This window comes from Penicillium rubens (assembly GCF_028828025.1).
Source record: "Penicillium rubens strain IBT 27055 chromosome Unknown utg000004l_segment0_segment0, whole genome shotgun sequence".
Lineage (NCBI taxonomy): Eukaryota > Fungi > Ascomycota > Eurotiomycetes > Eurotiales > Aspergillaceae > Penicillium > Penicillium rubens.
In genome coordinates this window covers 4014096-4029911 of record NW_026890602.1, presented here as the reverse complement: position 1 = coordinate 4029911, position 15816 = coordinate 4014096, and the positions used below count along the sequence as shown (strand labels likewise).

Below are 15816 nucleotides of genomic sequence, written 5' to 3'. Positions count from 1 at the left end.
TTGCCGGGTATGCTCCAGGGCTGTCCGATGCAGTCCGGTCACATAATCACATTCTGTATGAATCCCGAGGTATTCAGGCGTTCGCCTTTTGGGGGAATTTTTTTTTTTTTGGTTTTTTTTTTTCCTCTTTTCTTTTCTTTCCCATATATTCTCTGGTTTGTCTGTTTACCCCTTTCGATAGAGGCAACGCGTCAACATCAAATGACGCACTTAATTCCATTGCTTCTTGAATGAGGCCCTTTGCCGAATAGTTATAGAGCCCTAAGAACCGTAATTGGACCAGATTCAGATGGATCAAAACATCAAATTTCCAGAGGATGTCAAGTTCAGAATCCTCAGATGTGTTCCAGAGAGGGAGAGAGAGAGAGAGAGAGAGACAAAAAGAAGAAAAAAGTGTTTTTGTGCCTTTCGCCTTTGTGCCTGGAACGGTCCCGCAACTTTAAATGTCCGGTTTCTCCCTCTCCTTTACTTCTCAACTTCTTCTTGCTTTTCTCTCTCTCACTCTATACAGCTCTGGGGTTTGGACCAGAACGGCAATTTATGGAATGCAAGACCTGTACTAGCAAGCTTGGATTACATTGCAGGAATTTCCCTAAATGCAACAATCGTGCCACATACTGCGTCAGATGCAGATTGGAAGTCGCTGTGAAGTTTCAGGCCTGCATTTTGTATCCTCAAATTTCGAGATCACATTGTCCGAGCTAAAACAGCCGGCACAACGCGGTATTCATGAAGATGTGGCACGACTTCGTTAGCTGACAATCTGGAGATAGGGGAGCAGGATCCCGAACACTAACCCGGGATGGTGAATCTTATAGCCTATATGAACCCTGAGGTACCACTCCATCCTGTCTTTCAGACAGAATAAGCAGTGTGACCAGTGTGACTTTTCTAAGCCACTGGTGGCAGGCACCATTACCTTTCCGATCTGTCTATTTGCAGAGAGAATGAACTATCCTAACACGCAATGTTCTTATTGATCAATTGCGCCAATTGCTTTTGAATGGCGATATTCACCACTGAAGCCAACCTGGGAATGTAGCAGTATCCTATGTTTTACATTCAATGGCTCAGGTCCATCCTTTGCCTTTGATTGTTGCTTGACACTGATGAACAACCCTTGGGGTCTCTCTTACGTACTATCCTTAATGTTCTATAGTTCTTATATCAATTATAAATCCTCGCACTTGGGCCCCTTTTTTACTCATCTTGCTCCCGTATGTCTAGACAGTGTTACAACATAACTACTCGGTCTCTTTCCTTTACTTTTTTATACGAACGATAACTACACTTGTAGTGCCCGGATGCAGGTGTTTCTATATTATATCAACATAAAACGTCAAGCTCATTTGACTAGACTAGGAATTGGCAATAAAAATTTCCCAAGTTCAATCCTCGACATTTCGAGGACGAATAGGACATCCATGGATCTCTCCGGCTTCGAGATCTATACCGCTGACTAAGCCATAGATAGTCAGATAAAGATTCCCCCGCCAGCCATTTCAGCTTTTGATGTGCGCCGATCACGAATTGTGACAACCCGATTTGCTTAAGATTGTTTGAATAGAACAAAACTCGGATTTTGCTGCTATGGTTTTCTATTTCACGTCGACGGTCGTCGAACCTTCCGCCTTTATTTATGTCGGCAAGGACAAATTCGAGAGTATGCCACCGACTTGGTCATCCTAGGGGAATAACCTTTCTAACAATACCGTCAGACGAGGATCTCATAAAATATGGATTGGACAATGATGTCTGGTATGTTTCCCCCGTATATACTTGCAGAACTTTGGGACTGATACTCTTGCGCAACAGGGTCAGTCTTTCCCCCTCCGACTTGCGACAGCGCCAACTGCCCTAACACCTCTATACACTTGCAGTTCCACGTCGACAATCTGTCAAGTGCACACGTCTATGTACGACTTCGAGAAGGCGAAACGTGGGACAACATCGCCCAACCGCTTCTAGAGGACTGCGCTCAACTCACCAAGGCGAACTCCATTGAAGGTCAGTCCTCGACATGTATCCAAGCATTTGGTATCGGTGGAAGACTGACTTCCATATAAAGGGAACAAGAAGGATAATATCACCATCATCTACACACCATGGTCAAACCTGAAGAAAGACGGGTCAATGGCGGCCGGTCAAGTCACATTCCATAATCACAAGCTGGTCCGCAAGATCTATGTTAAGCAGCGCGAGAACCCAATTGTCAACCGGTTGAACAAGACCCGAGTCGAGAAATTCCCCGATCTCCGAGCCGAGAAGGAAGAGGACATGAAGAAGAAGCAGCGCAGTGACCGCAAGGCCCGAGATGAACAGCGTGCGAAGGAAAAGAAGAAGCAGCAAGAGTATGAACAGCTCAAGTGGCAGAAGAATCATGCATATGATGATATGTTCACGGAAGAGAATATGGAGGCCAGCAACAACCAGGACCGTGACGAGGATTTCCTCGACGACTTCATGTGATGCATGCGCATTACAGTCTTCCCCCGAAGATAGAACCTTTGCCTACGTGTCACCTTGAACAGCGAAGTGAAAATTATACCCTCTACATTCTGCGTTCGCATATTACGGAAGGCAATTGATATGAGTACAAGAAAGCAGTCTTGCTCCTATGCCTTATCCCTCTTCATACCGCTTTTTATTATTCACTTAGACCATATACAATAAGATATAGTGAGATAGGGAAAGGAGTTTACTAACTATCGATATCCTACATAATGTCATAAGATTCGTAGGGTTCTTTTCCAGTGGACATACACCATAGGCGAATTCGCTTGGCATACAATGGGGGAACTATAATTGTACAGGCCCGCAGTGTGCCCCATACGCATAAGTACAGAACGATAAAAGACCCAAAGATATCGAGGTAGATGCTGGTCAAATAAGGATAGAGCTAAAAGTGCAAATAGAATGGAAAAGACCTGGAGAAGTGGTCGTAATGGAGATAGATTAATCATCTAGGCATAGCCCTGGAGGGCGGAAAGGGCGCTAGCCGTGTTGACAGCTTACCCTGTATTTTGTAACCTTAGGAATTCACCATCTTCCCCCAAAGTTCTTTCCAAACACCACACAGCATGAGTGAGGGAAATCCACCGTCTGCTACACCAAGTAAGGGCATCCCTTTTATGGATTGGAACACACTGACCCCCGCAAAGGCGCAAAGTCCAAGAAGAACAAGAAGAAGGCCGCAAAAGCCAAAGCCGACTCCAAGGCCGACGAGCATGCAGAGGATGCGCCAGGCGATCACGATGACACAGATGTATGTGGTGAACTTCCCCTTAATTCTCATTGCACCTTTGCTGAGACCTCACAAGAACGAGCCCCATGATGCCAACGAGGACCCCATACAAGTGCCAGAATCCAACGGCGCCAAGCTTAACACGATAGATGGCAGTCTACCAGATCGGTCTGTGAATAACCAGGGGCCCGTGGCTACTAGCGATGTCCCCTCAGGAACCGATATCCATTCCGATCCTGCTTCCGATGGCACCGAGCCAAAGGACCGATTCGATGCACTTGTCCGAGATCGCGACTCGTTACGCGCCGAAGTAGCCGACATGCGAAAATCATTGGAAGAGATTCAGTCCAAGCACACCGCAGACATGGAGGCCCTGCAGCAGAAATTGGACGACGCGGAAAACAAAAAGGAGCAGGCGGAAACGCAGTTTCAGATGCTCCTGGAACGAGTCAACACCATCAAATCGCAATTAGGGGAGCGGCTCAAAGAGGATGCTGTGCGTGGATCAGAATTCACGACTCGTAATATTTGGCTAATCTTGACCTACAGGAGGAATTGGCCCTAGCGCGATCACAAATCGAAGACCTCGAAGATGAGAACAACAACTTGAAGGATGAGCTCAATTCAAAGTCCACCCAGCTGATAGAACTATCGGAGGACTCAGCAGAGAAAGAGAAGGAACTGTCTACTCTTCGGGACCGGACAAACTTATCCCAACAGAATTGGTTGAAGGAGAAGGAAGAATTGCTCGAGCAAGAGTCGTACCTTCAGTCGGAGTTTGAGCAAGCGAAGGAGGCTATGCATAATTGGGAAATTCTTGCCATGGAGGAACGATCTATCCGGGAGAACTTGAACGAGAAAGTCGCGGATCTGGAGGAGCAGCTTAGCAGTCTAAGAGATGGTTATGAACGGGCCACCCATGAACGTGACACCCAACAGTCAACAGTTGACGGCCTTCAGCGGGCTTTGCAGGAAATTCAATTGGCGCGAAAGCAAGAGCTGCGAGAGCTTGTGGAGAGCTCTGATTCTCAACTCGAGAACCTCAGACGCTCTCTGCGGGAAGCACAGAAGCAGGCCACTGACGCCGATAAGGCTCTCCAGAATGCGAAAGAAGAGATTGAGCGAGTCCGACCATTTGAGAAAGAGGTCAAAGAGAAGAACCTTCTCATTGGCAAGCTACGGCATGAGGCAGTCACGTTGAATGACCATCTGACGAAAGCCCTACGATTCCTCAAGAAAGGAAAGCCGGAGGATAATGTTGACAGGTATACCTGCGTCCTTATTACCTCAAGCCACCTCGATTACATGCTGACTTCATATACAGGCATATTGTCACCAACCATTTCCTGCACTTCCTTGCTTTAGACCGATCTGATCCGAAGAAATTCCAAATATTGCAACTGATTGCTGCCCTCCTAGGCTGGAACGATGGTGAGTAACTACAAAACTTGCAAACGCCGAATTTATGGAGCCCATCTGATTTATTCAAAACAGAGCAACGTGAACAGGCAGGCCTTGCCCGCCCAGGGACTTCGAGTATGCCCGGGAAGCTCCGAGTCCCTGGCACTCCCCTCCGCACCCCGAGCACGCCCAATCTGGCAACGGAGTTTATGGACAATGGTGCCTCTAGCAAGGAAACACTAGCCGAACTATGGTCTAATTTCCTGGAGCAGGAAGCGGAGGTGGGTAATATGAGTTCATCGCGACGAGGAAGCCAGCAAGGGCCTCCCAAATAATAAGAGCAGAAATGGTATGTATAAAGCAGAGAAAGTCATAGAATATGGTCCTTTTTATCTTCAATTATTGCCTTGCATGTATGTATAGCAAGTATACATCTATACCTACCTACCTATATATGATCGGAAGCGCCAAGAAACAGCCAATCAGGTGATTTCCGCCTTCATAAATAAGCTAAGCTGTATTTGGGCGGAACGAAGCCGTCAGTTAAATTAATCGATCTATTCTTTTTTTCTTTCTTTTTAATTATCCTTATATGCCACTCTCTTTCCGTGCCTTCTCAGCGTTCTACAAGCCATTTATTCGTGCGACTCACTCTGCATATACAATGGCTTCCGGTAAGTAAAGAATGCTTCATGGCAGAACATAACCCCACCGTGCGAGGCAGACATATTGACAAGACTACTTCTATATTAAAGCATACCGCCCTATTGTGATTTCAGGCCCATCGGGGACTGGAAAGTCGACTCTGCTCAAGAGGTTGTTCTCCGAGTATCCTGATACGTTTGGATTCTCTATCTCGGGTCAGTGCCAATACAAGCGACAAGGGGAGCGGAACGAATTCGCAAACGACTTTGCTCACACGTTTCCCTGAATAGAAACTACACGATCCCCGAGACCTGGCGAGCAAGATGGCCGTGAATATAACTTCGTCACAAAAGACGCTTTCCTCGACCTAGTGGCTAAGAACGGGTTTATTGAACATGGTTGGTTACACTGCTAGCTATAAGAAGTCGGGCGTCCGTTAACCGGTAGAGCAGCTCAATTTGGCGGGAATTTCTATGGGACGTCGGTCCAGGCTGTCAAGAACATTGCCGAGAAGAAGCGTATCTGCATACTGGACATTGAGATGGAAGGAGTCAAGCAGGTGAAGCGGACGGATCTTAATGCGGTAAAGTGTCCTAGGAAATCCGATAATGGGAGAGTTTCTTTACTAATGATTTGTAGCGTTTCTTGTTCCTTGCGCCGCCTTCTCTCGAGGTGCTGGAGCAGCGCCTCCGTGGTCGTGGCACTGAGACCGAAGAATCTCTACAGAGAAGACTTACTCAAGCTCGCAACGAGCTTGAGTATGCAAACCAACCCGCGGCTCACGATAAGATTGTGGTTAACGACGATCTAGAGAAAGCGTATGCTGAATTGCGGGATTGGGTTGTTGACGGTGGTAAGTTCGGTGCTGCGCAATAGTATACTACTACATTACGCATAGGAAATGCGATTTAGTTGATGTCATAACCAGCGAGGCAACTGCCCTTTTGGCATCTTTCAATCCAAGAATAAAAGTTTCTCTCGTCAAGTTAATTAAGAAAACTAAGTACATGGAAAGCACCAGAGATGGCACGAGCACTGAAGTGCCAATTCTCTTTTCCCCCGGCAATACAAGCTCGATGGTTCTTCCGAGAAGACACAAGATGGGATTTAGGATACAAACAAGAAAAAACAAACGCAAAAGAAAGGGGAAATGGGATATCTGCAAGGGCCTGCTGGCGTCAAAAGAGGACAGTAAGTTTTCGGAGAGGGCCGTCGCGCAACGGTCACAGCGCTCGCATCAGAAATGAAAGATTACAGAGTTTAGTATCCGTTCATGGCTGCGCGCTGGGAGTTGCGGCTCAGCTCACGGTCCGCGGAGGGGCTGATGGGCCGGCTGCCACCGGTGTGGCCACCGGCAGCGCTGCTTTCCTTCAGGGCAAGCAGCTGCTTGGCACGGAAGGTCTCGTAGTGGATCTGGCTGGTAGTCTCGACCAGATCCTGAAGGTGGGTGCGGGTCAGGAAATTGCGCAGGTAGACGAATTCACAGTGGTTCTCATCCTCGACGTTGATAACACCCCAGCGGTTCTGGCGGCCGCGAACTTGCTTGCCGTTGACAACAATGGTCTTCTCACTGCCGACAACGGAGAAAGGAATGATGTCCTGTAGCTAGAGGTTAATATCGAGTTATCGCAGCTCTGCCTAGGTAAAGCATACCTTAATCTGGGCGTTGATAGCACGCTCCTCATCATCGAGCTCGTCATTATCGTAAGGGTACATCTTCAGGTTGTGGAAGGAGAACTCCTCCTTGATGCGCTCCTTGAACGCCTGACGCTCTTCGAGGGTGAGAGAGTCGGACTTGGCAATAACGGGAACAACGTTGACGACATCGGACAGCTTCTTCAGAACAACGATATCGATGGGCTTGAGGCTATGTGGGGTCAATGGGTCAGTCCACAGGAGCTCCCCAAGGAAGCCAAGGAATGGGCGGGGCAAACTCACGCATGGCCGGAGGGCTGGATGAAGAACAAGCAGCAGTGAACGCGAGTATCTTGGATGTAACGCTCACGCTGAGCGGTGAGTTCCTTGCGGAGGTATGCTGAGTGCTGATCCTTGATGTACTTGACAATTGGGTCCCAGCTGATCATGATTAGCTTAGATCTAGTAGCTGCAGTGTGATGGGGCTCCAATTACCATCGGTCGTTGTTGACCTGGTCACCGTAACCAGGTGTGTCGACAATGTTCAAGCGGAGACGAACGCCGTTCTCCTCAATAACTAGGCACTCGTCAGCTATTCCGCCTCGAGAGCAAGTTCCCGATAATAAACGTACTGTGCGACTCCGTCTTGATCTCGGTGGTGGAGCGAACGGGCTCAGAGGGCGTCAGACGGCCCTTGGAGTCAATCAGGTGGGATGCGAAGATAGTGTTGATCAGAGTCGATTTTCCAAGACCAGTTTGGCCTAACGCGTGAGAGCATTAGCTGAGGCTTTTAGACCTACAGAGGTATTGCCCAACACATACCGACACACATAACATTGAACTGGAAGCCACGCTTCAACAGCTTGCGCTCGATTTGCGAGGTAATGCTGTCAAAACCGACATGGCTATGGGGGAAAACAGTGGGCTGTTGAGCCTGAGCTGCGGTGGTAGCGGCGGCCATTATGAATGGAGGAGAGATTAAGAAGGAAACAGTAACAGAAGCCCTGTAATCCCAAAAAAAAGACCCGGAGAGAAGAGAAGTACCTAGGGTATGTTGAAGCAAGAGCACCCCTTATTATCGTCCTCTTTCCGAACTCAGGGGTGGGCTATGCCTAATTCGGACTAGTGTCTCCCCACGAGAAAACCACCAATCTTCCCTCTTTTGCTTCCAGACCTTCCCAAGGTTGTTGATAGCTCTACCGGTTTTAACCACACCCTTTCTTTTTCCTGCTCGAAACGATCTCCACTATGGCATTGCGCCTCCTCCCTTTCGCTCCGGCAACCATGTCGCGCTCCCTTCTTTCCGAGTCACTCCAATTCCCCCGACTCGCTCGGTTCCCCCCGATCACACCCATCGCGACCAGATTCTTACAACCGGTTTCAATCTCCCTCAATATCCCATCCCTGCTGTCAGATCTTTGGGATTCCGTTCTGCGCGCCGTTCCTAAGAAGAAGACCTCCCACATGAAGAAGCGTCACCGACAAATGGCCGGCAAGGCCCTCAAAGACGTGAAGAGTCTTAATAAATGCCCGGGCTGTGGCCAGATCAAGCGTGCCCATCTTCTCTGCCCGAACTGTGTTAAAGGTAGGATTTGAGTCCAAGCTGGATACATATGGATTATGGTTATTGCAGAAAAGCTGACTATTCCACAGACATCAAGGAATCGTGGAGGACCTTGGACATGGCATGAGAGAGCACTGCAAAGAAAGGAGGGCTTGTCTTTGGAGAATCAGGATCAACGTTCTTGAAATCCCAGTCTCGAACTCCAAAAAGAAAAAGATTGTATTTCTAGAATTGGTTGTGGATACATGCTGCATGGCAACTGGCGTCTGGGTTTTGCGGGGAAATGTTTCAATATGACTTTATAACAATTCGACCTAGTAGGTCGAATTTGAACGTGATCTTTTTCAATTTACCTCTTTCCATGTAGATCTGAAGAGCAAATGGACTACGATTGTCGATGTTATAGTTATGCCGATACAGATGGTCCAGTTGGAAGTAACCGGAAGTAATCTGTTCGTGCTATTTTGCTATTACGGACTTTACTACTCTATATACATATATAAGCATGTCTGTCTCTACCTAGTTCGATATTAGATTTGTAGTCATGTAGTCAAGACAGGAGGTACTTGATACAGGTAGTCGATATCAAGTACAGAGTGAAATTATCTCGACCTTGAATGACTTTTAACAGTGATTACTTTGCGATCCAATTGTAGAGAGACTAGCCCATTAGAGAAGATATAACACAGTAACCATCCATCTTCACGTGTCTATCGCAATGAACAAAAAAAAAAGCGGCGATAAAGGCGGAACGGGCCTTCGGGCCCCAACGTCATTGTTCCTCCGCAAGCAAAGTCTCGACACAGCCTTGAGAGAGCTCGGCATCATCAGAATGGTAAGATCGAACCCAAAAGAAAATAATAATAATGGATGTCGTCGCTAAGTGATATATTTAGTCGAAACAATACCTCTCGAGAGGTTCTGCGGACAATGGTGGGCTTCCTGGTCCGCATATACCCTGCAGCATGATTTGGCTAATATCTGTTTTACAGCGCACATTTTTGATATCTTCTCGCTGGCTATAACCGACAAGCAGATCCTGTCTGTCTCGGGTGCCTCGTCCATCAAAGTACATTCCACCACGGACGCTGACTTTCCTCTGGTGCAGTCCATTGATGGTGCTCACACCATTGGCTGCCATCATATCGCGATCAATGGGAATGGCTCCCGTGCAATCACCGCAGGATTTGATGGTGAAATTAAGGCCTGGTCTTGCGAGGATGGCCATTGGACTGCAGACAGAAAACTGACTGGTAAGCACTACCCCTCTTTGATAACCCGCAGGGTGCAATGGGCCTAATAAGAGCACAGCGGACCTCACAGGTGCCGATGCCTGGGCCATAGCTATTTCTGAAGATGGCCAGTATCTTGCTGGTGTCACGCAGGAGGGGCGCATTAATGTATGGGATTTGAGTGCCGATGGCACTCGCATTCGTGACCATGAGACCAGAGGCAACTTTGGTACTTGCATCGACTTGGTGAGATTTCAGATCCTGCAGCTATATATTGACCCCTGTTAACTTTGTCTTTTAGTCTCCCGATGGTCGATTGATTGCTTCAGGTCATGAAGACGGTGCAGTCTACATCTTCAGCACTGAAACAGGCCGCATGCCCATCTCTCTCCTAGGTTAGTGAACTTGACTGAGCCAAGCAGAAATACAAGTTCTAATCCAGCCTAGGCTTGGTCAATCCCGTACGAGCTGTGGCTTTCTCGCCTAGAAGCAAGATTCTAGCTGCTGCCGGCGACTCCAAGGTCATTGTGTTGTACGATACTTCCTCTGGTGAACAAATCGCCAATCTCTCAGGGCACTCTGCGTGGATCTTGTCCCTTTCCTGGAGCGACACTGGCGAGTACCTTCTGAGCAGGTCAGTCATTATTCTATGCATTTATATGACGACAAGCTGACATTCCACAAGTTCGTTTGACGGCAAGGTCAAGGTTTGGTCTATGGAGACCAAGGCCTGTGTCGCTACACACTCAGAAACGGATAAAGCCGTTTGGAGCGCCAAGTGGCTTCCCAAGGTCGGGAGGACAGAAGGGTTCGCCACCGCTGGCGCAAACCGCAGCATTGCATTCTACCGTGAGGCTACTGGGTAAAAGGAGTAGCTGAACATGGGTTGCAGAAATGTCCTTGCAACCGCATTATGACGATTTCAATGGAAACCTTACTGAACTATGCATAAAAAAAAATCATGAAATTCGTATTGGAATAATAACAATAGCCCAAACGCCCTTGTACTTGTCCTTAGTTCATCGTCTCAACAAACAACTTGCGCATCCGCTTCAAGAATGCCCCAAAGTCTCGGTCATCGTTGACGAGATCTACCACATGCTCCAAAGCATCCCGATCAACCTTGGGGCGCGTGTGGAAAACCTCGTAGTCGCGACTGGCGGTGCCCAATTCAAACCAAGCCTCCGCCTCCCAGTCCTTCTCCAATAGATGACTGTAGACGAACTTTAACCGGTCCTCACGACCAGCACCTTCAATTCGAAGGCAAAGGTAATCCTGCCAAAACTCCAACTCCGGAAAATTGAGACGAGATTGTGCATCCAAATGCTGTGCGTGAGACTTCTGTGCCTCGACTTTTTGACTGATAGCTTTCTGAGTCTCGGCAATCTGTTGCTTCAGACGGTCGCGTTTGGCGAGGCGGGCATCGCGTTCCAAGGTGATAGATGAGATAGCCGCATGCATTTCAGCCGCTTCGGCCGCTTCCTTTTGGAGGGTTTGTTCGTGGGTTTGTGATTTGAGGTTGAGAATCTCAATATCGCGCTGTCGCATGCGCTCGTCCTCTGACGGGCTGCGTTAGGATGCAGTCATGGAACGCGATGGAAATCTTGGGGGTTTCAATTATCGACTCATACCTTCATATTCAGCCAGATTAATGTGGAACTGGTTCCGTTCCTCCAAGAGCCGTTTGCGACCACGTTCAATGAATGCGTCGAACTTCACTGTGAATTGTGCCATGGAATTGCGCAAGTCCTCGAATCCAAAGTTGATGCTGGGCAATGAGTCCGCCATTGACGGCGCATCCGCCGAGGCGAGGGGTGGGCGCATGCCACTTGTCGAGAGTGATGGTTCAAATGAAGAAGTCATATCTGATAATTGAACTGCGAGTGGTGAGTGGTGAGTGGTGAAGTCGAGGACGCGGGGAACAATGCCAGAGAGTTCCAAGGTTGTTTTGGGTAACAATTCCGAGTCTTATCGATAAGAGCGACCCAAAAAAACTTCCCGACTTTCCGTCGACTCTCTTGCATCCTCACATTATGCGCATATGTATATGAACAGGACTTTGACTATTGCAGTATCGACATGTTTTGGCCGGGTCCTCAACTGATCGCAAGAAGCAAAGAAAGATCCGATGGATGAACATCCAGGCAGTGCTCTCCACTATGGGCACGTAGGACGAGCTATCTACCTTCCTGACGAGCAGGACTGGATATTTACTCGCTCGTTTGCTAGATGTATGTACTTGAGTCCCCTTTCCTCCGAACCAGCTAATATGTTCGCAAGCCCCGTCGATCCAGTATACTGGAGTGACCAAGACGACAATCCCATCGCCTTTTCCCCCAGCCAAAGCTCAACCAATACCCAGAGTACCACCGAAAAACCCCAGGAAACTGATCACAACCGCCTATCCCGATTTATCGGCATCATGGTCCTCCATTAGCGCTGAACCTTTGTCAAAAACCGTTACGACTATAACCGAGAAATATGACCCGGAGATCTCTGAGCTTTTCGATATCGGTTATGCGGTGGATCAAAGGCGTCATGACAAGAGACTACGCTCAGTCCCAATTGCGGTGGCTGTTACCGGAGAATCTCGTAATATAATCTCATTACGAACACTGGAAGAGGAAATTTTGGAGTTGACTTCTCCACAAAAGTTAGCATTTCGTGCTCCGTCAATCAGTGACGTTGAAATGTCTGAATGGTCCAACTGTGGCGCACCGGTACGTCAAGTACACTTTGCACGTCCCTTGGAGGAGAAACCCGTCTTCATGGCGGCTCGTCTCCACACCAAGACTACAATATTCCGACCTCTTTACCAGTGGGATCCTGTGCCTATGCACTTCCCGGAAGACACTATACTGGGATCCTCCAAGCCGTTGAAAAATTCTCGGCTGGATGCGAATCCAATCGTGGAGGTATCTGTGTCGCGAACAGGTGGCTTCTCACATGCCGACGTGACCTTCAACCCCTGGTATCAGAGACAGTTCGCTATCGTAGATATCAGAGGCAAGTGGAGTGTCTGGGAGATCACCGGCAGGCAGCGACTCCAGCAGTCCACTTGGGCTGTCGAGCTCGTTAAATCAGGCTCGTTGCCCTTGCGGGATTACAAACGTAAACATAGTTGTCCTCGGCTTGATGGCTGGGCATCTATCGAGTGGGTCCATAATGTTGGATCGATAGTTGTCTCCAATCGTCACAGTGTCATAATCTATGCCTTCACCGATGACCAGATTCCACCACGCACAGTTGAGCTGGGAATGGCAAAGCAATCTGAATGGGTTCTCGCCGTCCAAAGAAACCCACGCAAGCCATCGCAGTTCTTCGTCCTGACGACAACTCGAATATCGTGGTTTGATGTCGGAGCCCTCCCAGGCGACGATGACACGAGCCTTTCTATATACCCGCAAGTGTCCTGGAGGCACTTCCGAGATCCCGAAGACACGACCCTGCGAATTAGCGACATAGTCGTATACCAAGGTATGTGCCAGTGCGATTGAAAGCGAACTTCAAATACTAAAAGCTACTGTCTAGATGTGTATCTCGTTCTGTATTCGCAGATCAATCGATTGGTACAAACATTCCCATGTCCCTTTATATCCAACGAAGAGACTGAGTCTATATCTGTGCCCGAGCCGGTGGTGCTAGATGCGCCCCTGTTGGCAGATATACCGCCAACTAAACGCGACTCCGTGGTGCGATTCTCCAGATTCGTATTTAGAGAGATTGCGCACTCTGTTAGCCCACTCGGTAGGAATTTCTATAACGCCCACTTGCCATTGATCAAGCTTTTCTGGATGGATTCCGATTTTGCCGTTCACGAATCTACTTTCAAGGGCCCGCGTGGGGATCCGGACGAGCCGGACTTGTTTCGTGAAAGTAGTGTCTTGCGGTTGAGAAGGCGCTATGCTCCGACATCATACATCAGACCCACCGATGACTTTATCGTGGATGACTTGGACGAATCAGCGACAAAGCGAACGATTGTTCGTCGTTGCAAGCCCAAAATAGGCCGCCCTAATACGAAGTCGGACTTGCAATGGACCTTGGATTTGTCGGGCGTTTACAAAATCGCGACAGGGAATATGAAAATTCGTCGGAAAAAGCAAAAGAAGAGACCAAGGCTCAAACCAAGGACACTTGGTGGGTTAACGGCAATTCTACAAGGCGAAATGGAGAATGGATCGAAGCGACCTCCAGGTAGGAGCCTTGTTGAATTGACCGGCAAGAGAGTTCTGGCAGAGGGTCTCGATGAAAGCGCAGAGGATCTGAAACGACTCGTCTCAGCACTCGTGCCTGAGCACCCGGACCCCGACGCTCATTGTCGGTATATGCTTCTACCAATCCCGTCCAGCAGGGGTTATGGCATGCCAGCCAAACTGTCAGGCGAAGCAGACAGGGATCTTCTAAATACCTATGATCGGATGGTCGATGATTGGATGTCTACCCTGCCCCGCGTCATCCCCGCGCAGACACGACTCATGAAGGAGAAACTCATTCGGGGCGTTGCTGTCGATCTCATCCTTTCACGCATAATCAAAACCTCTACCTCACTGGATAGCATCATACTATCCAAGCCCGCGGATCCCGTCGAGGACCGAGCGAATGAGAAGGCAAATGAGAAGGCCGCGGCACAGAACAAATTCCTGCAATCGAGCTACTTCGCATTATTATCATCACAGATCCCTTCAAGCCAGTCATCAATAGCCAAAAGCCGAGCCTCTGGATCCAGACGGGACCCGATACCAGTCCAGCAATCGAAGTACACCGCAGTCCCAGTCCTCGGTGGCCTCTCGGCATTCATCAAATTCAAAACCCCACGTCCAACAACACGGAAAGTGGCAAACCTCCTCTCACACTGGCCGGTGGGAACCAATCCCCAACACTATGTATGGGAGGGAGCCGAAGACGAGGAGACGCGGAATTCAAAGGCGCGCACATCCAAGAACAGACGGAAGAAGCGCTCACAGACTCGTGAACAGTCCCTCCCTTCGACTCCGGCAGTCCCTATGGTCCGAACATGGGGCAGTCAGCCACTTGGACCTCCCCGACTCAACATCAGTAGTAGTCAGCCTATGGATGGTATGTCGATGACCCAGATGGAGCGGGGAGCTTTTGGTGCCCGCGCACTCAAGAAGCCGAAAAAGAAGAAGAAAAGAGAAGCTGGATTTTAGAAATGGCTTTTATATATCAAATAATTCAATAATTCAATAATTCACACACTACCTAGGTACTACGATATTCGCCCTGCTATAAGTGCCATCCACCAATCGCAAATATGGCTCATTTCTCAAATGAATGACAAATCGAGAATGTCAGAACATATGTGTTATAGGTAGAATAGGAAATATATAATCCTCCCTTTTCTCTGTCAACTACGGAACATTTCGTGCTTTTTTTGTATATCTGAAACTAACCCAGTCCACACTGGTTATTCCCCGCCAAGTATCTCTTCTCTTCTTCCAACACCCCGCACCCACCAACTTCCCACCATGTCTGACCACCAGTACAAGTTCAATGTGACTATGACCTGCGGCGGATGCTCCGGTGCCGTAGAGCGTGTCCTCAAGAAGCTGGAAGGTAAGCACCGTGTGACTGGTTTCATCGCTTTTTGATCCTAACACCCTGGTCTTTAGGCGTCAAGACCTTCGACGTCAGCCTCGAGACCCAGACAGTCAATGTCACCACCGAACCCACTCTTTCCTACGATGACGTGCTGGAGAAGATCAAGAAGACCGGCAAGGCTGTGAACAGTGGAGAGGCGGATGGGGAGAGCAAGGAGGTTTAGTTTCTCCTCATGCTCACGGTGTTTCCGGTCTTATATACCCCTTTTTTTTCTTGCATGAGGGAAGTCAAACACCAGCTTGCTTGAGCTCGAGGAACTCAGGCCCAAGACTAGACTGGACAGGCAGTGCTAGGCAGAACATACAACAGCATGCATTCCAACTTTGGAAGGTTCTAAGGTTGATCTGGAATTCCCACGAATAATAAATGACCTGATATGAGAAATAGATATAAATGGCGGGAACTGCAGTTCCCGATTCAAATTGGTATTGAGACCCATGAGGAGAGAGGTTCTAAGAATATGCACAAGGGTA

The 15816-nt window shown here is 48.5% G+C and overlaps 9 protein-coding genes across 9 annotated transcripts; 7 read left to right on the top strand and 2 right to left on the bottom strand.

Moving 5' to 3' along the window:
* Positions 1–1590: 1590 nt before the first annotated feature.
* On the top strand, positions 1591–2469 carry N7525_011499 (uncharacterized protein; the record flags this gene model as incomplete). The annotated part of the gene is made up of 4 exons (XM_061215512.1): positions 1591–1663; positions 1719–1758; positions 1847–2007; positions 2069–2469. The coding sequence occupies 4 exons, from the start codon at positions 1591–1593 to the stop codon at positions 2467–2469; spliced, it is 675 nt and encodes a 224-aa protein (XP_061068024.1).
* Positions 2470–3080: 611 nt separating this feature from the next.
* N7525_011498 (putative Golgi matrix protein) lies at positions 3081–4980 on the top strand (the record flags this gene model as incomplete). The annotated part of the gene is made up of 6 exons (XM_002560511.1): positions 3081–3114; positions 3162–3265; positions 3321–3740; positions 3794–4509; positions 4569–4675; positions 4739–4980. The coding sequence occupies 6 exons, from the start codon at positions 3081–3083 to the stop codon at positions 4978–4980; spliced, it is 1623 nt and encodes a 540-aa protein (XP_002560557.1).
* A 705-nt stretch (positions 4981–5685) lies between these two features.
* Positions 5686–6166, top strand: N7525_011497 (guanylate kinase; the record flags this gene model as incomplete). The annotated part of the gene is made up of 3 exons (XM_061215511.1): positions 5686–5721; positions 5781–5873; positions 5930–6166. The coding sequence occupies 3 exons, from the start codon at positions 5686–5688 to the stop codon at positions 6164–6166; spliced, it is 366 nt and encodes a 121-aa protein (XP_061068023.1).
* Positions 6167–6550: 384 nt separating this feature from the next.
* Positions 6551–7886, bottom strand: aspD (septin aspD; the record flags this gene model as incomplete). The annotated part of the gene is made up of 6 exons (XM_061215510.1): positions 6551–6889; positions 6944–7157; positions 7229–7366; positions 7421–7502; positions 7558–7686; positions 7748–7886. 6 exons carry the CDS (start codon positions 7884–7886, stop codon positions 6551–6553), a joined length of 1041 nt encoding a protein of 346 aa, XP_061068022.1.
* A 287-nt stretch (positions 7887–8173) lies between these two features.
* N7525_011495 (mitochondrial 54S ribosomal protein bL32m) lies at positions 8174–8616 on the top strand (the record flags this gene model as incomplete). Its single annotated transcript, XM_002560514.1, has 2 exons — positions 8174–8510; positions 8579–8616. 2 exons carry the CDS (start codon positions 8174–8176, stop codon positions 8614–8616), a joined length of 375 nt encoding a protein of 124 aa, XP_002560560.1.
* A 591-nt stretch (positions 8617–9207) lies between these two features.
* On the top strand, positions 9208–10587 carry N7525_011494 (SKI complex subunit WD repeat protein SKI8; the record flags this gene model as incomplete). The annotated part of the gene is made up of 7 exons (XM_061215509.1): positions 9208–9324; positions 9386–9422; positions 9482–9742; positions 9801–9967; positions 10023–10116; positions 10169–10355; positions 10407–10587. 7 exons carry the CDS (start codon positions 9208–9210, stop codon positions 10585–10587), a joined length of 1044 nt encoding a protein of 347 aa, XP_061068021.1.
* Positions 10588–10735: 148 nt separating this feature from the next.
* N7525_011493 (kinetochore Spc25 family protein) lies at positions 10736–11584 on the bottom strand (the record flags this gene model as incomplete). The annotated part of the gene is made up of 2 exons (XM_002560516.1): positions 10736–11280; positions 11353–11584. 2 exons carry the CDS (start codon positions 11582–11584, stop codon positions 10736–10738), a joined length of 777 nt encoding a protein of 258 aa, XP_002560562.1.
* A 265-nt stretch (positions 11585–11849) lies between these two features.
* Positions 11850–14892, top strand: N7525_011492 (uncharacterized protein; the record flags this gene model as incomplete). The annotated part of the gene is made up of 3 exons (XM_061215508.1): positions 11850–11952; positions 12002–13198; positions 13253–14892. The coding sequence occupies 3 exons, from the start codon at positions 11850–11852 to the stop codon at positions 14890–14892; spliced, it is 2940 nt and encodes a 979-aa protein (XP_061068020.1).
* A 318-nt stretch (positions 14893–15210) lies between these two features.
* N7525_011491 (copper metallochaperone ATX1) lies at positions 15211–15506 on the top strand (the record flags this gene model as incomplete). Its single annotated transcript, XM_002560517.1, has 2 exons — positions 15211–15298; positions 15355–15506. The coding sequence occupies 2 exons, from the start codon at positions 15211–15213 to the stop codon at positions 15504–15506; spliced, it is 240 nt and encodes a 79-aa protein (XP_002560563.1).
* Positions 15507–15816: the final 310 nt, after the last annotated feature.